Source organism: Marmota flaviventris, unplaced genomic scaffold (genome assembly GCF_047511675.1).
Source record: "Marmota flaviventris isolate mMarFla1 unplaced genomic scaffold, mMarFla1.hap1 Scaffold_61, whole genome shotgun sequence".
Classification (NCBI taxonomy): domain Eukaryota; kingdom Metazoa; phylum Chordata; class Mammalia; order Rodentia; family Sciuridae; genus Marmota; species Marmota flaviventris.
The window spans coordinates 821,464-848,509 of NW_027288407.1; the positions used below are offsets into that span (position 1 = coordinate 821,464).

Below are 27,046 nucleotides of genomic sequence, written 5' to 3' on the forward strand. Positions count from 1 at the left end.
GAAATTTCTTAGAAATATTTCCTGACATGAGCCAAGCCTCATGCTGTATCTTTATACCTTTCCTCTGCCTCAACTGTCCTCTGGCATTAGGCCTCACCTATCCCTTTATTCTGAGAAAAATCCTGACCTATTTCATACTTTTATCTGTGTGGGCCTACAGCATTTCATGCTCTCACCATCTCCTGCTCTCTGACTACTCACCTCTCACCTGTCTTTTTGAGGGGTGAGTAGCCAGAAAAAAACACCATCCCTGGGGGCACATTTTCTCTGCCTTCTTAGGTCATTTTCTCTGACACTTCAGCTGGTCACATTATCTTCCAGACACATAGGTTCCCCTTTGCCCTTCTTACCGGAGTCACACGGGTATAGTCTAACCTGCACCAGTTTTTTCTACCTTCCATCAGGCACAGTGTAGGTCCCTTCATAGGCACTTCCAGGATCCTCATGTGTGTGTGTGTGTGTGTGTGTGTGTGTGTGTGTGTGTGTGTGTTGTTTAGAAGAACTGAATCAAAGAAACCACTGTTGCACTCTTTCCGAGGATGGCTATGGCTTCAGCACTCCCATCACCCATTGAGAGAAGAGCATGCTTTTTAAGCACCAGTGCATAGTGCACCTTTGGTCAGATCAGTTTAAGCAATATTTTTGATCTCAGGTTTCTCCTTAGCAGGCCACATCATGGTACAACTTAGAATGCAACTTCCTCTTCTCTCCCCCTTTGTCTGAGGCAGATATGCACTGATATTTGCATGCAGGTTGTAGGCTTTTTTTGTTTATGGTCCACAGATTACTGAATCTCTGGACCTTTTCAGTGTTCAGAAATTTTAGGGATTTGAATAAAATCCCTCTTTCACTCACTTTGCTGAGAAGCTCTTCACCAACTCTTTGGTCTCCATGCAATAGTGCAGCTTAGAATGCAGCTTACTCTATAGTATCATTTTCCCAGAATCAGCCCTTCTTTCCATGTGTATTTTCAAGCTTGTTTCTGAGCAAATTTCATTGATCTTGAGTAGACAAATCTTGGCAATATTGTTTGCACTGAACCTTGTATCCTGTCATGTCTCTATAAGATGTGTGTTGAGGATTTGGATCAAGAAAAAATACTCCCTGAGAACTCAATGTTTGTTGGGTGCAAATGGGTACATCTTTATTCACAACTACTTGGAAGTCCAAGCCTTGAAGGATGGCTGTATTCAGTCCACTCAGAGGACTCCAGTTGACAATTAAACTGGCCATGGGATAGAACTAAGTGGTAGAGTATTTGACAAGAATGCATAAGTTTGTGGATCCACTCCCAAGGTGTATACACAAACAAAGAAAAAGAAAAAAAGAAAAACTGTGGAAAGTTGAAACCAGTAATTATTCACCAAATATTAAACTTAATTGGAAATCATATTTGGGAATATTAAGTTGTTTTGGTGTTACAATTACCCTTTTCTATTTGGATTGATGTTCACTCTTTCTAATGAAGTTCTAAGGAATGTGAGTAAATGTATTCATTTATCAGCAGAGACTCATATTGACATGACTTCAGAGGAGGAGCACAAAAGTTTTGATGATGCTCAATGTACCCAGTCTCAGGTATGCCAACATATAAAGCATTTCTTCCTGTTTCCTCTTGTTTTTCTTTTTTGAGGAAAGTAAAGGAGGCCAAATGAAAATACCTTTTAAATAGTTTTTTGGAATTCAGGTATTATATATTACTAATTACATCTAAAACCACTCTGAACTGGTTAGAATCTGAAAATAGCATTAGTAGTCCTGCCAACTTATAGCTAAATTTACTATGTAATGGAGGCAAAACAATTCTAAATGTTGCTTGTGCTTCCAATTGCATAGACATTTTGAAAAATAAAAAGTTGAGACTAAAATTGAGACTGACGAATAACCACCTGGGTTATGAATGGTAATGGTCACTGACTGCATTCATGTGAAAGGGTGATGTTGTCAAAGGCTCAAAATTCTAGTGAAAATCAGTAGTTATTTGCTACAAGTTTATATATATATATATATATATATATATATATATATATATATATATATATATATATATAAACTTTACATCCTAGTTAATGTTTATTTGTTTTTTTTGTTTATTTTTAATTGATTTTTTTAAAGTAAATGACAGCAGAATGCATTATAATTCTTATTACACATATATAGCACAATTTTTTATATCTCTGGTTGTGTATAAGGTATGTTGACCCAATTTCTGTCTTTCTATATGTATTAATTTTTTTTCCCTGTTGTGACCTTTTCATTTTGTTTCTCATCCTTGCAGAAAATTCAGTCAATATGTTGAATAATTTTATCAAAATGTCTTAGTATATTAAAGAAATGTATTTGTGTGCATTAATGGGGGAATGATGGAATTTAGAGATGCTGTCTCATCTTTTTTCTCACATTTCCAACATTCCTGGTGTGAGATTTAGCACACATCTAGATTTATTTTATTTGGCTGGCTTATGTAGGTCCTTGGGTTTACAGCTTTCCCTTTGGGATGTATCCTGGGCAGGGGCCATATCTCAGTGTCAAATCCCCAACTGAACAACTAAGTCTCATATTTTCAAACAAAAACTTTGTTAGTTCATTGTTTAAAAAGTGGAATCCTATTTAATATGAAACATACTCCTCAAAATTCATTAAAATAAGACTTGAAAGCCTTCTCACATTTGATGGTGAATGCAAAGTCGGATGAGTTACAATGAATATCATTCCTCCCGTCCTTTGGGGTGTATACACCTTTGTTAGCATGTTGTCAAGGAATGCCTTTTCTATGACATCCACCCTGATTTTACCAAATCAGGAGCCATTGGAAGATAAGTGTTCAGCTTCATCTGGAGCCCAATGCTAAAACACCCTATGGAAAGTATGACTGCTCAGTCTGTAGTTATCTACATGTTAGTTAGCTGCTTTCAAGACCAAAATTTGGGTGATGTCTAAAAGAGTGATAGTGAAGTCTTCATGCAGCTCATTGGGGTCCTTTATTTTGCAGGTATTTTCTGAGGATCATCCACAGATGTGTGTTTCTCACTCATCTGGAGAGAAACATCATAAAGCAAAAGAGAAAGAAGATGGACATGTCCATGGTAAGAACAACATATTCTAAACAGTTCTTTGGATAGAATATTGATTTATAACATGAGTGCTGATATATTCTAATACTGGGAGAAATGAACCTAGTAAACATGGAATAAAGAAAAAGCAAGAAAGATAAAGAGTTGTCTCTTTCAAGACCAAAGTCCAGAAGCAGGTTATAGTGTGAGTGTCCCTCTTAGTTTCTGTACAAGACAAGTATAGACCACAGGGGAGTTGGAAAACTTGAATTTTTATGTTGGAAAGAATAATGTTCTTCACATTCTACCTGCTTTCTGTTCATTTCTCAGTGTATTTTCATTTTCCTCAGGGAATCTTTTCTATAGATCAGATTTATGTATTAGATCACAAACCTCTTTTCTAAAATCATCTGTCTAAAATTATAATCATCTTTTTTGTGTGTCTGTCTTCTCCATTAGACTTTAAGCTAAAGAACAATAGGGGTCTAATCTCATCTGCTATATCTTCAGAGTTCAGCATATTGTGTCATATGTTTTATGCACTCATTGCTTTAGTGTATGAATAATGCATGTGAAATATACAGCATTCATATATTTAAATTAGTCACATATTTTATTTCTATCTTCTTTTTTCTGACAGATTCTGTTAGCCTGTCAAAAACCCAGAAAGCAGTTCTATCACTTCAAAGAATAATAAAAAGCAAAAAAAGTCACTGCACACAGTGTTCACTACATGTTAAAAAAATGCACAACTGGAAAATGAGATTCATGAGCTAAAAAAGAGGGTATCAGAGTTTAAGCAAGAAAATATAGAATTGAAACAACAGCTCCACAATTTGAGGTATTATATCCTAGATAGAAAGAAGGAGTGGAATCTTTTCCTTTAATCCAGTAAAATAAGAAGGACAAAATTTTTTTAACAACTGCCTCATCTGTCAGCACTTTGCAAAGGAGAAAACGTGAATAAATTATAAAATTCTTACAAATATGATAGCATATTATTAAATGTGATTACTTCTAAAAACTAAGTTCATATTTTTCCCCATCACAATTTTAATGGCTCTATGGAACCCCATCTGCTAGTAATCTATTTATTTAACAAGCATAATTTGGGATTGTTATTTGTTTATATTTTTAACTTTTTATTACAATTAATATTTCAAGAAATATCATTTATAGAAAAATCATTTCCTACTCAGATACCATGGCATGTGCCTATAATTCCAGCAGCTTGGGAGACAAAGATAGGAGGATCAAAATTTCAAAATAATCCTCATCAACCTAGCAGCAATGTCCTAAGCAAATTAATGAGACCTTGTCTCCAAAAAAAAAAAAAAAAAAATGAAAAAGACCTTGAGATGTAGCTAAGGGATTTAGCTTCTGTTTGTTCAACCCCTGGTACCAAAGTTGGGGATGAGAAGAAAAGAAAAATAATAACTTTCTATATTTCTCTTTACTTTTGAAAAAAAAAATTCAATATAGAGTTATTTGGTTAAAGTTGGGAAACTTTAAAAAGATTACAGGATTTTTAAATTTCTCTCAAGAAAGTTTGTATTCCACAAGTGAGGCATTTTTCACTGCCCTGAAACATGTTATTATACATTTATAGTTTTTAGGCTGATTTTGGGGATCAAACTCAAGGTTTTGTGTTACTAGTGTGATGTGCTAGTGCTGAGCTAGACACTCGGCTACACTTCTAACATTAACATTCATTAAAAAATGAAATGAAAACAGATTATTTTTTTATTCAAATTCATTCTCATTCATAAATTTGTTCATATTTCTATATTGAAAGGACATATACTTTTTATGTTTTTTAGGTATACATGACAGTAGACTATATGTTGACATAAATTTATTTTTGTTATGTCTTATATTCCATTGTGTGTACACACACACACACACACACACACACACACACGCACATATTTTTGTATGCATTCATCTGTTGTAGAACATTACTCTTCATTATTGGATTAAATATTAGGTCCCATCTTGTTCAAAAATGGATTTTGAGTTTTTTGTAAAATACATAATGATCAAAAAGTAAGTTGAGAGTGTTACCATAAAAGAAACATAAAAAGTATAATAACAGGTATTAGATTATTTATCCCAGTTCACGGTTATAGTAACACAAAAGATACATATTTTTATATCTTTATTTTATTTATATGTGGTGCTAAGGATCAAACCCAGCACCTTACCCATGCTTGGCAAACACTCTACCACTGTGCTACAGCCCCAGCCCCCAAAGACACATATTGAAATAAGAATGTCTGAATATGCTGTTACACTGTAAGCCAATTATAGGTATACCTGACATATTTTATGAAGATAAATTATATTACTACTGAATTCATAAGTTTGTATATAAACAATGTCTTTAAAACTTATTTGACATGAAATTATCTTTTTAACTGGGGAGGACCTACGATTGTGCAAAAAAAATTACCTTAAACTTGTCAATTTACCAAATCATTTCTAAATTCCTTTTCTGTGGTATCTAAAAGATTTGCTAGTAACAGAAACTTATCAAATGACAAAACAATCTTTTATTATTGACTTTCAATTATATATGTTTTACACAAGATTAAAGGAGAAATTTAAAATGTTAAACTAGAAAAGCTTCAGAGAACATAGAATTTTTATTAAGATACTAAATCAGCATACAAAGAGCCACAACATAAAAAGACATTTTTGGTTTTTGGCAAAAATCAATTAAAAGGCATCCATATTAACTTCAGTTATACCTTAAAAGAAGATGAGGTGAAGAGAAAAAATGATGATATGTTACATGAAAAAAAATAAGAACCCATTAAAAGAAAAAGAAGCAGAATTTAACAAAGAGGATCAAGTGAGAAAGCAAGCTGAAATCTCTGTTTGTACAATAGATACAGAATTGGAGACTGCAATAAATCATTTTAATCAGGTAAATGAACGTTCAGTAAAGTTTCAAATTTTTACTGTATTTCATTTGAATTATTTATAAAATCCCTTTAACTTATTGTATGTGGCCATGTTTCACTTAACGATGGCAATGTGGTCTGAGGAATGTGCTGTTTGGCAATTTCACCAACATGCAGTCATCATGTGTGTGTACTTCCACACACTTCAGACATCTCCCACAATGCCATGAAACACAGACTTATAGGACCTCCATTTATATGCAGTCTGCTGTTTCCCAAAGCATGGGTATGTGGGGTGTGAATTATTATTTTGATTTAAAACACAATGTTCATTATTTGGCAATAAAAAATTAAAAAAAAAAGATCTGACAAACCAGAAAAAAAACCCACAATGTTATCTGACTCTAAAATTAAATGATGATATTTATGACAAAACTAGTTACAGCAAAATTTAGCAACTGTTAGTTGTTCAGCATTTGTTTTCTGAATGAAGAAGTTTAGTTTAATCACTGACATAAATACAAATTTATGTGTTTTATGTTAAAATACAAACTAAATATCTATGCACCTATTTAAATCATTTTTTAAAAAGTGTTTCACAATTATATTTCTGTGTGCATTTAAGAATTTTTTTTTAATTTTTTAATTTTTTTAAAGATAGAGGGAGAGAGAATTTTAATATTTATTTTTTAGTTTTCGGTGGACACAACATCTTTGTATGTGATGCTGAGGATCGAACCCGGGCCGCACGCATGCCAGGCAAGCGCGCTACCACATGAGCCACATCCCCACCCCAAGAAATGTTTTCACTCACCCAAATTTATCTGTCATTTGTGCAAGTGAAGTGTAAGACATTTACTCATAAAGAATAAATCTACCTTTTGGAATTATTTTTTAATCTTGAAGGTCCCACTCTTAAATTATGCTTTTAGACTTCTGTCACCTGCTGATATACAGCCAAAACCTTGCTGAAATAAATTTGTAGATTTTAGCAGAACAAAATGAAACCTACAGACAATTTCCATGAGAACATAATGCCAGAATTTACAATATGAAATTTCAGTAACACATCTTTGCAAACAAAAAGAGATAGACATGTGCAGAAAGGAAATGTTTCCTGAATTATTTTCTTCTGTTTTCAAATGAGTGAGTGTGTGTGTGTGTGTGTGTGTGTGTGTGTGTGTGTGTGTGTGACATAGTTAAACAGTAAATCTATTAATCATGGGAAAGTATAGAGGGTTTTAAATCCATATATTTATAACCATAATGTACATATTTTGTAGGTGAGGGGTGCAATTTTTGTCCCATTGAATTAAATAATGTTCTTAATTCAACTGTATTTCTCCGCAGCAGTCCCATGACGACTTTCAGAGTAGCCTTATAAAGAGAAAAGACTTTTATTATTTTCCAGAGGAATAGATGATTCTTCTATGATCTCAAAACCCTTGTTTCTAATAGTAGATCTTCTAGTTTGGGGAAGTTACTTTGCTCTCTTGTTGTATTAATGTGCATTACTACTCCCACTGTTAAGTAAGGAGGAAAAATGGGGCCAGCAAATACTCTGGTTTTGTAAATCATTTTCTCACTTTTGAGAAGAGAAATAAACACTTTGCTCCAAGTAATCTCCTACTTCAGCACAAAACACCTTTGGAAAAAATGGCATACCATAATATGTTCTTGGAAATAAATTACTGGTAAGTATTTGTTCCTAATACATAAGATCTGTTTATTTCCTTTATTTTATATTGGCTCATGTTTCAATCTTCACTGAGATGAAACAAATGCTACTTAGTAGAAATCTCAGGATTTTCTGAGTAGAGCCTTACACATTTTGCCTTATTTGTCATTTGTATTTTGAAACACAGGCCTTCTTTGGTGTTTATCCATTCATAGGACAGAAGTAACTGGCTTTGTGGATGAGCACTAGAAGCAGAGGCAAAAGACTTGGAGAAAAATCATGCAATTTGCCTATTTTTTTAGCCTTGTGCTCCTTTTCAGAATTGTGATACATTGTTCATTGATATAGATCATGTGTTTAATGCTGTTCCTACATTTATCATTTATCAATAGATGCAATTCTCATTCCCAGCTACAAAATGTTAGAAAACAAAATATGCTAGGAATATTTTTAGGAAAAGACCTTGGAGAACTTTTGTATGTCTCAGTAGATGTAGAGCTAAGGCTCTTACTATGGTCTGGTTGAATACATGAGGTGTCAGATTGCAAACTTATTCTTCTTAAAGTTAAATGTTATTTTATTTGCCACTGAAGCCATCCCAACAGATAGGTACATAATAAAATATTTGGAATTTTTAACTGGTTAAAGGGTAGATCATATGATCCTAAAAGTGGATCAACATGAGAAATAGTGAATTCTAATTTTTATTTATTGTTTTTGGGTATACATTACAATAGAGTTCTTTTGGTGTATTACACATACATAGCATATAACTTCTTCTATGTAGAGTTTTTCCGGTCATGTATTCATATGTGAACATAGGAATGTAATGTCAGATTCATTCTACTATATTCCCCTCCCCTCTCAGACCTTTATTTACTTTTGTCTAACCAACAAACTTCTATTCTTTTATCCTCCACCCTTATGTGTGTTAGCAGCTACATGTTAAGGAGAATATTCAGACTTTGTATTTGGAGGACTGGATTATTTCACTTGGCATGACAGTGTCCAGTTCCATTTATTTGCCAGCAAATGCCATAATTTCATTCTTCATAGCTGAATCCATTGTGTATATATGACACATTGTCTTTATCCTTCCATGTGTTGAAAGGCACCTAGGTTGGTTCCACAGCTTAACTTTTGTGAAGAGCTGCTATAAATATTTATGTGGCTGTGTCACTATAGTATCATTGGAGTATACACTGAGGAGAAGAATAACTGGGTCAAATGGTCATTTATTTCCAGGTTTTGTGAGAAATCTATATACAGCTTTCCTGAAAAATTGCTTGGTGCAATGTATGAGTGAATCTTTTCCCCACATTCTCACCAACATTTATTGTTACTTGCATTCTTTATATCTCAGTGTAGTTTTAATTTTCATTTTTCTAATCGCTAAAGATGTTGAACATTTTTTTCATATACTTGTTAACTGTTTGTACATATTTTTCTTTGAAGTGCTTGCTCAGTTTTTTGTTCATTTATTGATTGGGTTATTTTTTTGTTTGTGAGTTATTTTTCGAGTTGTTTATATATTCTGGAGATTAATGCTCTATCTGACATGTCAGTGACAAAGATTTTCTACCATTCTATATGCTGTCTACTCACATTCTTGATGGTTTCCTTTGCTTTAAAGATACCACCCCATTTATTGATTCTTTATTTTGCTTCTTGTGCTTTAAGTGTCTTTTTGAGGAATTCAGTTCCTACACTGACAAGATGGAGTGCTGGGCCTGTCTAGTCTTGTAATAGGTCTAGGGTCTTTTATCTATTATCTAGGTCCTTGATCCACTTTGTTTTCGAGAAATAGGGGCTAAATTTATCCTACGACATATGAGTTTTCAGTTTTACCAGCACAATTGGTTGAGGAACCTATCCTTTCCCCAATGCATGTTTTATAGTGTGTTTGTCTAGTATTAGATAACTATATGTGTGGGGTTTTCTCTGTCACTTCTCTTCTGCAAAGTTATTTTTTTTACATTGGCAAACTAACTAATCACTTAATCTATTCTTTCATTCTGGTATAATGCAGATATTTTCAATCTTGATTTATTTTTTTTTTCTTTTTTTATAACCAGGAATTGAACCAGGGTGCTCAACCACTGAGATGCATCCCAGCCATTTATTTATTTATTTATTTATTTATTTATGAATGAGTCAGGGTCTCACTGAATTGCTGAAGACTGGCTTTGAACCTGTGATCCTCCTGCCTCTGTATCCTGAGACACTGGTATTACAAGCATAAGCCCCTGAACCTGGCAGTTATTACATTCTTTAAGTTGTAATTTTCTTTTACTCTCATAGATCCATCTTCTTGAATTAACTTTTGAACTCTTGGGAATTTATATTTTTATAAGCTCAGAAGTTTACATCTAATTTTTCTTCTGTGGGTATCTATTTATTGAAACCCTTTCACCATATAAATATACAGGTTTTCCTTTAATTTCAGTGAAAATTATGAAACATCATTTTATTGAGTGCTAGCTAAATGTATCCTTGGTTTTATTTAGGTTTCTCCTATTGATGGGACAGAGAACAAGCTATTGCATAAATATCACAAGAAGAAGGATGAGGTCTCTATGAAGAGACTGGGAATAGACACAGTAAAATATCAGAACCAGGAAAAGAAGTGCTTTGAGAATACTGAAATTTTAAGAGAAAAGAATACCAGCCTTCCATGGACACAAAAATTGAATGAGGAAACACTTATGGAAATATTTCAGGACAATGAACAGTTGGGTATTTGGAAAGTTGAGAGTACATTGCAAAATTTCACACCTGAGAGTGAAAAACAAAGCACAGAAAGAACAGAAACAGATGTCAAATCTCACCCTGCCAGATCTGGTCCTGCTCCACCCAATCATGGTGAAAGTCCAACACCAAAAAGAAATCTAGAACTTGCTTTCCAGAGAGGCAGAGATAAAGACTTTAGTTCACAGGAAAAAAATAATATTGATGTATCTAACCTAAACGGTAGTAGTCAGATTTCTTCCCAACAGATTCCAAAGTCTAAAGTAAAAACAAGTGACCTAGAAAATGAGCTGCATCAGACAAGAGTAATGACTTTGGCTACAGATCAAGTAAACAGACACCTAAAACAAAGACAGTGCCAACTGAAGGAGATGGAACACAGGTATCAAAATGAAGAAAGAAAAAGGAATGAACACCTCAGAAAGCAGGAAGCTTCTAAAGAGAAGGTATCTAAACTACAAAGAGAAACTACATTGCGTGAAGACCAATTGCATGACTATCAGAACAAAGGTGAAAATAAAATAGGTGAAATTATTAATGTCCAAACCCAATTTTATGATGTTATAAAAAACTTCAAGCTTAGAATGACAGATATCGTCTCATGCTGGAAAACAAATATTTGTAATTAATCAATGAAACTAATCATTTAAAAGAACAACTGGATCAATATGGAAAGGATAAAGCAGAAGAAGTAAGTATCAAGCAAGATATCTTTATCACTCAAAGTGATATCTGCTTATGGCTAAATGTTGAATCTTGATGAATATAAAAATGTAGATATTATGAATGTGTTTCTGTATCAACACAGAACTACAACCTGTTGTCCAGCAAAAATAACTTAGACCTCATTTGCAGCACAACCAGTCTGTGTTTGAAGTGCTGAGTATTCCAATTTCCCTGCTCTGATTCTTACACACTGTGTACATATTTTAAAATAACTATAGGTACTCATGTGTCAACTAAACACAAAAGACTTAGTTAAAATGAATTTTAATATTTAAAAAGGAGAAAATTTTAAAAACTTGGGCCTAACAGAACCTTCAATTTAAGAAATTGTTTCTTATAAAGATTTAAGAGGTTGAGTTAAGTTTTTTTTGTAGGTTGATATGCTGACATTAGTAATATGGTCTCAATAATGCTGAAAGAATATCTAGTTTTGGTGCTATTAATTCAACCCAAAGTTTTCACATGCTAAACACATGTTCTACCAATGAGCTACATCCCATTACTGAATAACAATTTTAATGTCTTCTTGTTGCTATACTTGAAGATCACAATGAAACACATAATGGACATGCTCATACCTAGTTTCAAATAAATTAGTTACTTTTACAGTTCATTCCAGATTTTACAGTTGAACTGAAATGTAGATGCTGTATTTTGTAATAGACTTTCTTCAATATATTTTTGTATATTTATAGTTGGTAAATTTATTTTTAGTCATTTAAGTTTAACATAAATCTGAAAATAACTGTCCTGATATATTTTTTTGTTTGTTTTCATTCATGTCTTGTCCACCTCTTTAAAAGCATCTATTTGTCATCATCATAAATTGGGACTAATGTGGTGAATTGCAGCAAAACCACAGTTGATTTCATCTGTAATTTGATGCATATATTCATGATAACTTGCTAATAGTTTTCTTCATTTCATGGCCTAATTCCTATTATATAGTGACTTTCAGTACAAAGATAATTGTAGCCATCTAAAATTCATTAATTTGGCACTGAACCCCCATGTCCAGACTAATGAGGGTGGCAGGGTTTATGTAAAGCAGGAGTGGTGTGAGGACCAGTGAGAAATCTAGGAGATGTGGACAGGCAGTGAGGTGGAGACCAGGTTACCTAGCATCTCCTTTATTCTTTGTAAAAGTATATTGGAATTATTTTAGCAAACCTTTAAAGATGTGAGGATGTGGAGTATTAACTTGAGTCTCTAATAAGAGAGGGATAATAACCTCTGTAGAATTCACCACTACCAATGAGACCTGTGTAACCATTTTTGATTGAGATTTCAGTAGTTTGTTAAACATTGCAACTTTATCAAGAGCAGTATGTAGAGATACAGGGCTCACCCTGTTGTGTAAGGAATGTGATAGTGACTAAACAGGAGTACACAATCTTCTATTTTCTTAAGGGAATTCAGAAATAAACAGCAGCTTACTGTTGTATGTAGTGATATTTTTTTCAGAGTAAACATCATTATATAATAATAATAATAATAATAATAATAATAATAATAACAACAACAACAACAATAATAATAATAATAATAATAATAATAATAATAAATTTTTAAAGTGAGCTGAGTAACAAAATCATTAACAGAAATATCAGGTAATTGCGAGACATCTTGAAAAACAGCCAGCTGGTACCCTGAAACTACAACGTGTATCAGAGGCTTCTCTAGAAGATTTAGCACATTTTCACATAAATTTAAAATATAAAGACAGGATTTAATGAAGAAACTAAGACAAATGACAAGTCAAGTATGTAGAAAATTGAACAAGTCATCTGTAAATCAACACCTGCTTAAGTAATAAAAGTTATTCTGGGATACTAATTTCAATGAACAGCTTTCTTTATATTTTCATTATAATTGATCTTATTATATTTGGGGATCTTTACACTGCACTTATTTCTTACACTTAAAATTTTCTTTTAGAATTTTTCTTTCTCTTACAAAATCAGCATCTTTCATTAAACTATCTAGTCTAAGGAAAGCTGAGACTTTTTTCTATAACCCAGCAGCTTTTCATGCTGTCTCTACTTCCATGGTACAACAAGGAAAACTAAATTAGAGGTACTATTTAATAGAATGTTTCAGGAAAATTTGTTATTTTTACTTCATTTTTGTGCATCTATTCAAAATCTGCAAGTAATTACTAAATTGACTTCAAACATGTGTACAAACCTTTTTATGCTTTTCTCAAAATACAGATATGTTTTAGGTTTTAGACTAATTATTGAAAAACTTAGGCTATTTCTTTATTTTTTTTCTTTTATTTTAGATACATTATGAAGCATATAAATATTTGTATTATGTCTGGACTGATATCCAAACTAGACAATGAAAAATGTTAGCTAAGTTTTTTTCAGTACATCTCTTAAAAGGCATTTTTATGATATATGTAATGCACCTGACACCAAATTCACCCATATAACATGTAAAATTCAGTGTCTCTTAGTACATTAACAGAGTTCTGTAACCATTTACACAGTCAATTTTAGAATATTTTCATGTTCTTGAAAAGAAACCTGGCACCTCTTAGATGTCAGTTTTCTAATCCCTACACGTCCAAAGTCCTAGAAAACTACCAATATATTATTTTAGTAATTTACAAATGTAAAAAAATAGTAATTTTATTTATTTTTTTTTAACTTTAGGCAAGCCTCTATTTTATTTTTACGTGATTTTTAAATTTGTTTTAATTAGTTACACATGACAGTACAATGAACTTGACATATCAGACATTTGAATCACATGGGATACAATATCTCATTTTTCTGAGTATACAGTTTGCAGAATCACATTGGTCATGCATTCACATATATACACATGGTAATAATAATGTCCGTTTCATTCTACTATCCTTCCTATCTCCCCAGCCTTCCTCTCCCTTCCCATCATTTCTCTCTACCTAATCTAAGGTAACACTATTATTTTTTTTCTCACAGCTTCATACATGTATTTTGTATAACAATGAAGGTCTCCTTCCACCATCCATGCAATTCCCTTTCTTCCTCCTTTTCCCTCCCACCCCTCTTCCCTGTGTAGAGATAATCTTCTTCCCATGCTCTTCCTCTCTTCTCCATTTTGAGTCACCCCCCTTATATCAGAGAAGACATTCAGCATTTGTTTTTCTGGGGATTGGCTAACTTCACTTAGCATAATCTGCTCTAATGCCATTCATTTCCCTGCAAATGCCATGATCTTATTATTTTTAGTGCTAAGTTATATTCCATTGAGTATATATGCCACATGTTTTTATCCATTCATCCATTGAAGGGAATCTAGGTTAGTTCCACAGTCTAGCTATTGTGAATTGTGTTGCGATAAACATTGATGTGGCTATGTCCCTGTAGTATGTTGTTTCTTATAGTTCTTATTAGATGTATATGACAGTAGATTGTATTTGAATATTTACATTCATAGATTATAACTTCACATTTTTATATTTGTATATAATATGGAGTTACACTGGTCATGTATTCACATGTAAACATAGGAAAGTTGTGTCAGGTTTATTCTACTGTCTTTTCTGTTTCCATTTTCACTTCCATTCCTTTTGTCTATTTCAATAACTTCTATTCTTTCCTCCCCCATTCATTACTGTGTGTTAGCATCCACTTATGAAAGAGAACTTCCAGCCTTTGGATTTGGGGGATTGGCTTATTTCACTTAGGATGATAATCTCCAATTCCATCCATTTACTGGCAAATTCCATAATTTCATTCTTTCTCACAGCTGATTAATACTCCATGGTGTGCACATGACACATTTGTTTAATCTGTTCATCTATTGAAGGGTGCCTCGGTTGGTTTCATAGCTTCAATATTGTGATTTGAGCCACTTTAGACATTGTTGTGGCTGTGTCACTGTAGTATGATGATTTTAAGGATTTTGTGTGTAAACCAAGGAGTGGGATAATGGGTCAAATGGCGGATACATTCCAAGATTTTTGAGGACTCTCCATACTGCTTTCCAGTGTGATTGCACCAATTTGCAGTCCCATCAGCAATGTGTAAGTGAACATTTTCCCCACACTACCACCAACATTTATCATCATTTTATTCTTTTCAGTTCCCATTCTGACCCGAGTGAGATGGAATCTCAGAGTGGCATTTGCATTTCTCTAATTGCTAGAGATGTTGAATTTTTTTTTTCATATATTTTCTGACCATTTGCATATGTTCTTCTGGGAAGTGCCTTTTCAGTTCCTCTGCCCATTTATTGATTGGATTATTGGTTGGTGTTCTTTTGGTGTTAAATAATTTGAATTATGTGTTCATCCTGGTGATTAATGTTCTATCTGAGGTGCACATGGCAAAGATTTTCTCACATTTTGAAGGCTCTCTGTTTATAATTCTTGATGATTTCCTTTGCTTTGAAAAAGATTTTTAGTTTGATACCAACCCATTTATTGATCCTTTTTATAAAAAAAATTAGTTGTATATAGACCACAATATCTTTATTTTTATGTGGTGGTGAGGATCAAACCCAATGCCTCACACGTGGAAGGCAAGCATTCTACCACTGAGCTACAGCCCCAGCCCCAGCCGCATATTGATGCTTTCAAAAATATTTTTAGTTGTAGATGGACACATTATCTTTATTTATTCAGGTGTGGTGCTGAGGATCAAACCAAGAGCTGCACACATGCTAAGCAAGCACTCTACAGCTGAACTACCAGCCACCATTTGCTGATTCTTGATATTAACTTTTGCTTTTTGGAAACCTTGTTTGGAAGTTGGCTTATACTTCTAACTCTAAAATTGCTCTGTAATGGATATTTCATGCAAGTGAATTTATACAACAGTAGTAGGTCTTTTTTTTTTTTTTTTTTTTACCAGTTTCATTGACTTAGAATACTGTTTTCAGGGATCCTCTGTGTTCTAGCAAGAATTACTATTTTATTTCTTTCTGTTGTCTAGTAGAACTTTGTTTTATGACTATGTCACTTAGCCAGTTATCAGTTGCTAAACCATAAAATGCTTCCACCTCTTGACAACACCAGTACTACATGGCTGGGGGCATCTATTTACAAGTTAATATTTGGACGTGCTTTTATTACCCTGCCTCTTTGTGGTCTTCATGAATTGTGCCTATTGTACCATATCTCTGTCTTATTCATGCTGTACTTTCTGACTTGTCTGTTTTTATTCTCTTGATCATGTTTATTCAGAGATCACATAAAATATATATTTTTTTTATTTTTCATGCACTTTCTCTGAATTTTCTGTCACCAACAGTGTTTGCATGGTGATTACTCTTGTTGAGATATAAATTCTCCCAAGGTGAGAGTAATATCTGATATCCACAAATATTTTAGAATGAATGGAAAATATTAATGCCTAATAGTTGTTTTAACAAATTTGCTATTTGATATCAACCAATATTTTTTGTTAGTAGATTGGCCTGTTAAGACTTTTATTCTAACTATATTTCAGTGACAAAATATAAACTTAAATTCACTTAATCCAATAGTGAAAGTGAATTCAGTATGGGAAAAATCATCTTCTATATAGATTTCCTCAACATTTATTATGTAGCCAGAATAGGGATTTATAGATCTGTAATCTTTACCAAATGAAAAGCTAATATACCTTATTATAGGAACTTAATCTACTCTTCATAATGCTGGTATAGATTATGTTTTGTTGCAATTCAATTTATGTAAAACTTGTTGTTTGAGTTCGTGTCGAATATTTTCAGTATCTTATTTTCATATTGTGTTTTCTCATTCTTCTTTTATTCATGCAGATGGATGATCTTACTACAAAGATGAACAATGCATCTTCAAAGTATTTACATTTGAGAACAAACGATGAATGTTTTATGCAGAACTTGTTTTTTTATAAAAAGTATACAAGATACATTTGAAAAAATAGAAAGGAATCAAAAGAAGTTGGAAGAAAATGTAGTAAACTTTCCAAGGCACACACGGAGCACTCGAGTAGAACGAGGACAAGGAGTATGGTGGGAATGAGACATTGAACATCGAGCAAGATGGGATTTAGAGGAGAAGCAAGAACAAGTATTTCTGATTTTACAGTCTATCTTACTTCTCTGCAATTTGCTTTCATTCATTTTATTGTAAACTGTATTTTTGATATATATATTATAAGTATATTCTATATCTCTTGAGGAAAGATGTTGTGTAAATTTCTAAGAGAAGGAAGACATTTGATGCCCCTTCAAATACCTCAATTTACATCATTCTTTCAGCTAATTTGATCTGAGTAATAATTTTCATCAGATATCTGTTGGATATTTGGTAATAGTGGACATAATTAAGACTATGAGGTAATGCAGAAATATAACATACTTTTAAATTGTTAATTTAAAATTTTCAACTTCCATATTTTGAATTGATTCTATTATTCTTTAAACTGTTGGATGATCTGAGTGCTAACATGAGAATGATTCATTATTTTGAGCACAGATGAATGGTAGATAGATAGCCTAGCCTGTGCAACGCCCTGGGTTCCATTCGCAGTAGAAAGGAGGAGGAGGAGGGCGTGGAATGAGGAGGGAAAGGGGGAGAGGAAGAACTCTATTAATATTGGTTCAGATTTAATGTAATTGATACTGATGACAGAAGTTTACAGTCTAATTTTTTTTTCTTCACATTTAAAATTGCTTTCTGAATTTTTGACTCAGAACTAAATAAAATAACTACATAATAATTATTTTGGTTCTAATTATTTTTAAAATATATTCTTTTTATTTTCGTTACACACAAGAAGCAGCTCCAGAAATTTCAGAGCAGTTCAGAAAGACTAATTTTACTTCAATAAGAAGTCGAATAGAACTCAGAATTAGCCATCTGGAATCTGAACTGAAAATTCTAAGAAATGCAACTGAAAGAATATAGGCATTTCCATATAGAACAATCCAAATTCCACAAGTATGTGAAAACTTAGACTGAAAGAGAGCAACTTAGTCTCCTTAATTTGTGTCTACTGCATAACTTTGAGACAGTTGATGAGATCGGTAGCATGCAAAAGCTAACTAGACCCTATAATTTGTGGAAGTAATGTTAGGAAATGAATGTACTCTTTTTTTTTTAATTTTTTATTGCTGGTTGTTCAAAACATTACATAGTTCTTGATATATCATATTTCACACTTTGATTCAAGTGGGTTATGAACTCCCATTTTTACCCCATATACAGATTGCAGAATCACATCAGTTACACATCCATTGATTTACATATTGCCATACTAGTGTCTGTTGTGTTCTGCTGCCTTTCCTATCATCTACTATCCCCCGTCCACTCCCCTCCCCTCACCTCCCCTCCCCTCTTCTCTCTCTACCCCCTCTACTGTCATTCATTTCTCCCCCTTGTATTATTTTTCCCTTTCCCCTCACTTCCTCTTGTATGTACTTTTGTATAACCCTGAGGGTCTCCTTCCATTTCCATGCAATTTCCCTTCTCTCTCCCTTTCCCTCCCACCTCTCATCCCTGTTTAATGTTAATCTTCTTCTCATGCTCTTCATCCCTACTCTGTTCTTAGTTACACTCCTTATATCAAAGAAGACATTTGGCATTTGTTTTTTAGGGATTGGCTAGCTTCAGTTAGCATAATCTGCTCTAATGCCATCCATTTCCCTGCAAATTCTATGATTTTGTCATTTTTTAATGCAGAGTAATACTCCATTGTGTATAAATGCCACATTTTTTTTTATCCATTCGTCTATTGAAGGGCATCTAGGTTGGTTCCACAGTCTTGCTATTGTGAACTATGCTGCCATGTTGGTATCCTATGCAAATGGCAGCATTTCGTTCCCTTTTCCGGGTGACCAAAGCAATGGGTGAGTCCTGACCAGCCCTCACAGGCCCCGTCTCAGTCCTGTTGCCACTGCCCACGAAGGCTCGGTTGGTATTTACCTCCACAGTACTCAGCAGGACCCGGACCGAGAAGCAGTTTCCGCGGGCTCCTTAGCCCTGGGCCAGAGCAGTACCGGGAGCCGGAACTCAGCCGTTCTGTGCTCAGTGTATGCTCTGATAACAGCAGGCTCCAAGAAGCAGTTTCCGCAGGTTATTTAGCACTGAGCCTGAGTAATTTGTCTGCAAGCCGCAGGCAAATGGCAGCCTGAAATTACCTGTTCTATGGCTGAATGAGCTGCGATCAGACGAAAACAGGGATGGTGAAGTCAGCTCTCCAAGATGGTGGCCGCTGGCCTCCTCTGTGGTCTGACCGGTGTGGAGAACTGAATTGGACCGCTTCCTTCCCCCGTCTCAAACCCAGAATTCAGCACTTAGTACGGTAATTGCACAGCTGGCAGAAGCCCGCGGAAACTGCAGCGCTGTATCCCTGCATCGCTATCTCCTCGTTTCCCAGCGTGTGCCGCAGACTCTAGCCTCGGGGCGATTTGCTGAATAAGCAGTGTGACCCTCCATGCGGACAAATCTCTCGCGTTTGAACCCCCGTAGCCGATCCTCGTGCGATGGAAATCCTTCCTCCAGGTTCTGGAGCACCCCACTATTGCTGGAAATTCCTAACAAGATAGCCTTTAGCCTTCCTGACTCGTCATTCTCCCACACTGTGACACAGCACACGGGGGCAATGCACTCCTCTTGCCGCCATCTTCCCCTCCTCCGAATGTACTCTTGAAATATTAGTCTAGGAAGTTTATCTTTCACACTCACCTTTGCATTTTACATCTGAAGGTAAATTATCAAGCTTTCTTCCCTTGGCATTCTCCTGTATGTAATCTGGTCTATTAGACTTTTAGTTAAGTATTTTTGAAGTTTTGTGATTCACATAGTTATATTGTGACAAACTGCTTCTACATGGCAACATGAACAAGTTTCACGATTTTTGAAAGATTATAACTTAAAACTTAAGTGTCCAGTGTTGCCATAACTACACTCTGGGCACATTCTGACACCTGACAGATTAACTGATTTTTATTTTAATTTTTTAATATTATCCTTACATGGTATCTAGAGACAAAATGTTCTATACAGTTTTTCCTCTCTACATTGTCATACTTGTGATGATGGGAAGTATAACCTGCAAAGTGGTTAAAAATATTCTGATGATCAATGTTGGGGCCTGTGAGTGACAGAATGAATGGGCAGTCTCCTGAAGCCCTGGTAACAAATTCATGGGCCAACTTTCTAGGCAGCAGCTTTAATCTATCTTGATCACCCACTCACCTATCTTGTTCTGTACCAGTGGCTGTTGTTCTGAATTGTATCAGTGTCAAATGCTTAATTTATCTAGGTAATATTTAGAATATATATATGATGTTAATAAATGCTTGACAACATCTTCAAGGAACATTCTTTAAGTCCTTGAACTGGTTCACTAAATATGAATCTTTCTAGCTTTACTTAAATTTTCTAGTTGCATATGTTTAAGGAAACCATGATGATTTAATGTACTTCAACATAGTAAAATGGCTTTGGTAGTCAAATAAACTAAAGTATACATCATCTGCTATATCTGTCTTTAAAATACCAATATTTCTAATGGCATTCTCAAGAATTTTCCAAGGAGAGTCTTTCAAGAAGGCAGCATTGTTACTTGCAAGTCATACATCACTGATTTCTGTCCCTCTTCCACCAACATTGATTTAATTAAAAGTTTGAAGCCCCCTAGAAATATGTACACTTCTTTAGAGAAATTACAAACCCACAATTGCATGCACTGTCTCTGTTCTGATTCTTTTCAGTGTTGTGCCCACATACAAAGAATTTCTACCTACTCTCTTTTAAAAATTTTATTTAGTTATAGATGAACAATACTTTTATTTTCTTTATTTTATGTGGTGCTGAGGATTGAACCCAGTGCCTCATATGTGTAGGCAAGTACTCTACCACTGAGCAACAATCCCTCCACTTACTCTTATGGAAAATTTAAATTCTTCTTTTATTTGATGAAAATTTTGAAAGTGAATTTAGACATAAATAATATTGAGGTTAATTTTGACATAATTAAACAAGCATGAAATATAATGTGCTCTAATTCAGTGACCAGTACTTCCACGTTTTCTCCCCTTCTTCCTCCCTGTGTTCTCTTTCTTCTGCTCTACTGATCTTATACTTATTTGTAGTTTTTTAAAGTTTTTTTGAATTATGCATTATGAATATACATGAAGGTGAAATTCACAGTGATATTTTCATATGGATTCACAAAAAAAACATTTGATCAGATTCATTTCACTATTCCATACTGAGTGCTGTCCCCAACTCCCTGGCTTGGGTTGGGTTAGGGTTAGGGTTAGGTTAGGGTTAGAGTTGCATTGTGTAACAGGAGCCTGTCAGCACAACCAGGTGATTTCCTTCATACTAAGACTTCATTTGAGCAAGTCAAATATTAGTCCAAAAATGATGAGCTATTTTTTAAGAGCTGATAAGAAAAACAATGTTCAGCTATTTTGAACCCATTTGAAGATATTTCTATAATATTTGACAATTTTTTTTATCAGGGGTATTATTACAATAATGAAATATCTGCTTGAAAATGAACAAATAAAATATACCATCTTGCTTTCATTGCACCTTGGTTTAGAGCTTCCATGTTTTTTTTTTTTTTTTTTGGTTGTTTTTTTCTTTGTACCAGGGATTGTACTCATGGGCACTTGACCACTGAGCAACATCCCCAAACCTATTCATGTTTTACTTAGAGACAGGTTCTCACTGAGTTGCTTAGGCCTCATGGTTGCTGAGGCTAGCTTTGAACTCAAGACTCTCCTGTCTCAGCCACTTAAGCCACTGTGATTACATGCATGTTCCTTCACACCCTGCTTCAATGGTGTTTTGATGAACTTCTTAACACATAGTAAAGCCATGCATATCTATGTTAAATGTGGCCTCAAGCTTATTCTTTTATTTGGCATTTTGACCTAAAAAATCACAGGAGAAAAAATCTAAGCTTTATAAAACAATTCTGAAGTTAAATAGTTGTGACATAAAGAATAATTTTAATACATAAATTACAATTTAATTTAATAGCTGATATATATTTTTGAGTTTGTTAGCTTACATGAATATCTTTATGAAAAGATAAGAGAATCAGGTTTGAAGTGCATCAGAGTCATAAAATTGGATGACTATGTACAAAAAAGAATAAAAGTTAGTTGTTATGCATGATGCAAGTATAAGTTGTTCTTACTAGTTCTTACCAGAAAAATGAGATAATTTATCATTTACAAAACAATGATAAATTGTGTATGAATGTAGACACAATGCAAAGGGGATTTTTTGGGGGGGCAACTCTTTTTCCAATGTATTTCTGGGAGAAAATGATGTTTCTTTTTTACTTGTGCATAAGCTAGTTTATTTAAAACTTAATGTAATAGTTCTACATTTCCTTGTGGAACATTAGTTTGCCATATCATGTTAGCCTGGATAGAAGAGTGGTTTTTAAACTCTCTCATCATGATACAAAGATATGTCTCTGTAATCACTGCAGAATGCCTTCAACGGTGAAGGTAGAAGGAGAGGAAAAAACTACTAGAGAAAGAATGATCAAATTATTTTATGTGAATCTGTGAATATGTCATAATTACTTCCTCTATTATATATAGTTAAATGCACCAGTAAAAACTTTTGTTTAAAATAATTTTCTTTAAAAATAGAACATAAATACAGGAATGGGAATTCTGTCTTTCAAAATCATTTGTTTTCACATCAAATGTGTAGAGGCATTAGACACCACCTTATTGTTATCACTGCAACATACTTACTATGTTCAGTAATATCTTTTAGACCCTATTTGGGGAATTAGTGAGCGAAGAGTTTTATACAAAGAACACTCTACATGGTGATATCTATATAAGAGTTGGAAGTATTTACCACATTTCTCATCAAGTGCACATCTATAATGAGCCAAATGCTTAAATACTGCTGGGTGTAACTTCTGAAATCAATTACAATTAAAGAGCTATGTATTTTTCCCAATTCTGAAAATCAACAAATTAAAGACCTTAAGTGTGAAACTGCTTTTTTTCCCACTTCTGCCCCACTATTAAACTGTCAGCCTATACACTGACATTCTTTTGTGGGAAAAAATGGCATCACCCTTTTTCTGTGGTCTATGGTCAAAAGCCCAGACTGACTTAGTAACAGTCACACATTTAAAATACCCTGTCATGACTCTGTCATTAGTTTACATTTACCTCAAGAAAAGTATGAAATTTCTTAGCCAAAAATTAAAATATCCAAATCAAATGGATGTCTGTCAGGTTATTCAGCCTATCTCATCTCATTTGCTTTACTGTCACTTTGCTCTAGATTCTAGTGACACTGGACCACTGTGATTCCACAAGTGTTCTTTCTCATCTCAGTGTCTGCATGCACCTCTTCCCTTTCTGTCACAATTTCTCCTTTTACTTCAGATGTTAACTCATGTATCACTTCCCCTGAAGGACCTCAAACACTGACACAAATTTGGGACAGAACTCCCTTCTAAGTGTTCCAGTATTATCCTGCTTTAGCCTTGTCCTAATGCCAATGACTCTGTATGGAAATTGCCTGATTATCTGCTTTCAAAGCTATGGTATATGACTGTTGAGACATGTCCATTATCATCTCCATGTTGTCATCCCAGTGCTTGCCAGAATACCCTAGCATATGGTTGTCAAATTTATGCATAAGGGGTGGAAAACCCAAAGCTCTGATACTCAGTCATAATGACAACTGTGTATGAAAATATGGGCATACTGCATTCCATAGTGATTTTGTATTGTGGAAATATCTATTTTTCTTCTTATAAACAATGAAAAGTTCTAAACTTCTTCACTGATTTATACTTATAAAATCTTTGAGAAAAAAATATAATTCTTTTTCTCTTCACTTGCTGCAGAATTTGAATCCTGACAATGGGAGCTTCTGCCTTATGTATTACTAATAAGACAAGACAAGATCTACTTTTGGAAACATCATAAGGATATACAGAGATTTTAAGAAAAAAAATATGAAAGCTAATATTGTGTTTTTCAGACTGTTAATATAATATTTAAATTATTTATGATATGTATGATGTAAAAACTTTATTGAAATGGATGTGTGTAACATATATAATATGAAATTATCAAAATATGAAAATTATTTATATCTGTAAGAAAATTTGAAGTGCAAGTGCAAACCAGTTTTTAGTGAGATGTGTTTTCAGACTATCTAAATGTTAGCATTTAAGCTCAATTCAGCAACCAAGTCAACACTAATTTGGTAGATCTAAATATCACATTAATGATGGATTATTTATATTATATCACTGAATATGGGTCCAGAGAATTAGGCAACAATATTTTTGCATGCTGGTTACTATATTCACTAATGGATTAAGGTATTGCAATTATTATACTGCCATCATTAAATTTTTATAATTTTAATTTGAGACACTGACTTAATAATTTTTCTAATAAGAATATTTGCTTAGTGTCTTGTCTTTATTTTTTTCCTTTTCTGTTTGTTTATACAATCTTGGGAAATAATAGTAAATTTACAGGTTCTAATATAAAGTATTTTTGTCTGGTGAAGCATTTTAAATTGAATTGCTAACATATGCTATCATTTATGATAATTTTAGTATTTTGTACAAGTCAGAACATGCTAGACAACTACAATTCAACATTCATTCATTATGAATATATTTTTCAAATATTAACAAGTAACAGCATAGTTGTTAATTATATCAGTTTCATTATGAAGGTTATACTGTTATCTAGCATGTTCTGACTTGTAGGAAATACTAAACCTATCATGAAAGATGGCATATGTTAGCAATTCATTTTAAAATGCTTCAGTGGTAAAATGTACTTTGCATTAGAACCTGCAACTTCACTAGTATTTTCCAAGATTGTATAAAGAAAAAAAGCAAAAACAAACAAACAAACAACAAAAAAAACACATTAAGCAAATCAACACTTATACATTCTATCATAATGCCTTCAACCACTTGATCCTCAGATTATTTTCATGTTTTTCTAGTAGCCTAATATTGTTCTTTATAAAAAAATTATTCAAAGACATGAAATGAAATTAATTGTTTTATTTTATAGATGCCTTCAGATTTAAATATTCCTTAGTCTTTTCTTAACCTTCATGACCTTGAATTTTTCAGGGGGAAAGCTTGTAGAATGGGCTTAAAATGTATTTTCTGGTTTCTTTATGATTGGAACTAGGTTACATGTTTTTGGCAAGAGTACCACAGAAATCAATTCTATGATTTTCACTTTGAATCACATTATGTGACCTACAATATCCTCATTACTGCTGATGTTAATATTGGTCATTAATGTGGTATTTGCAAGATTTTACTTTGAAATTATTATTTGTGTGAAGATAGATTGAGAGTATAAATATAAATATAAATATAAAACTGTATCATTCACCACTAAATTTGTTCATTTATTACACCTATAGAGATTCTTGGTTTATTTTATTGTGTTTGCTGTTACTTGTTAATATTTTAAAAAAATATTTTTATTTCAGAAATGTTCTATTTGGATAATCTCAGATTTATAGAAGATTTAAGACAGTAGTTAAAGGAATTAAGAAGAAACATTCCCCAAATATTATTCTTCATTTCTAGATAAGTCTAGGTACATAACAGTTTTTATCTCTGAACCATTTGCAAGTTGCACACAATGTCTTTTTATTTGTAAATAAAAAAACCTCACATTTTCTAAAAATGAGAAATTATCTCTGTAACTATGGTGCAATGATCAAAATAGGTAAACTATATTGTGAATATCTGCTCTACAAATCTTATTTAAAATTTGACAGTTATTTTAACAAGTGTCTTTGAACCAAAATAAATCCAATTTTGGGAAACTTTAATATCAATTATTCACTGTGTCCAGTGGTCTTTTTTTTTTTTTTTTTAATCTGTAATGGTTCCTGACCATTTCTGGGATATTCATGATATCTTTGATTTTTGAATGGTGTATGTCAGTAGTAGTTCTGTAGATTTTTCTTCAGTTTATAATTAGATTTTAATTTTCATAACCAGTGGATAAATGCTCAATATTTGACTCTCAAATTAACCTGAATGCTGCTGGTAGATTGCATATAGGGATCCCTGTTCCACAAACATGTCAATATATTTGGTGATATTAAAATTAATACCAATGGAATTTGCAAAATATTTTTTAGAGGACCTCATCATGAAGACTTTAGGGTTTGTGGACCAGAAGTTCTCTGTGGTCATAGCCTAAAAATTATTATATATTCTGCCATATATAATAATTGAATGCCTAATAGCATTCCAATAAAACTATATTTTCGGGGTAAGGGGGTGAGGCTCAGTGGTAGAGTACATGTATAGTATATATGAAGCCTGAGGACAAATCTCAACATGGCAAAAGAAAACAACAACAGTAAAACTTTATTTGCCAAAACAAGTTACATTCTGGATTTAGTCTTGATTTGTTGGTTCAATGTTCCTCTAATGCTTTGAAAATTCAGTGGAAACCTGCATGCAAATTTTTTCTTTTGTATGCACAACACACTTCATATGCATCACATCATTCTTCTACAGAGTTTCTGTACAATTCAGTTTATGAAATAAGAATATTTTCTGAATTTGCCCTCAGGTTTTGTAATTAAATTCACCATTTAAATATTAATAAGTACTTTGCATATCTGCCTTTGAAACTTATTCTGTTATCATTTTAAAAATACTATTATTAATTGTTGAAAGACCTTTATTTTATTTATTTATTTATTGATATGTGGTGCTGAGAATCAAAAACAGGGCCTCAACCATGCTAGAAAAATTCTCTAACACTGAAAAACAACCCCAGCCCTCTGTTAACATTAAGAATAAGAAAATTTATACTCAGTTTATCTAATAAATCAGGAGGAAATTTTCAAGGTGACTTTAGATTAAATTTTTATGAATTTATTACTTAATACATTTTTTAAGCATTTTTGGTGTTACATATGTAATTTTTAAAATGTACAAAGTTTTACATATGAT

The 27,046-nt window shown here is 33.3% G+C and overlaps 1 protein-coding gene across 1 annotated transcript in view; it reads left to right on the forward strand.

Annotated features, from left to right (window-relative positions):
- The window catches only part of LOC139704445 (putative ankyrin repeat domain-containing protein 20A3), a gene marked incomplete at its 3' end in the record, with an annotated part of 70,560 nt that extends 59,665 nt beyond the window's left edge, over nt 1-10,895 (forward strand). The window contains exons 11-12 of the mRNA XM_071607289.1: nt 1,508-1,578; nt 10,145-10,895. Of these exons, the coding sequence (XP_071463390.1) occupies nt 1,508-1,578; nt 10,145-10,895 (822 nt within the window). The remainder of the gene's footprint in view (nt 1-1,507; nt 1,579-10,144) is intronic.
- Nucleotides 10,896-27,046: the final 16,151 nt, after the last annotated feature.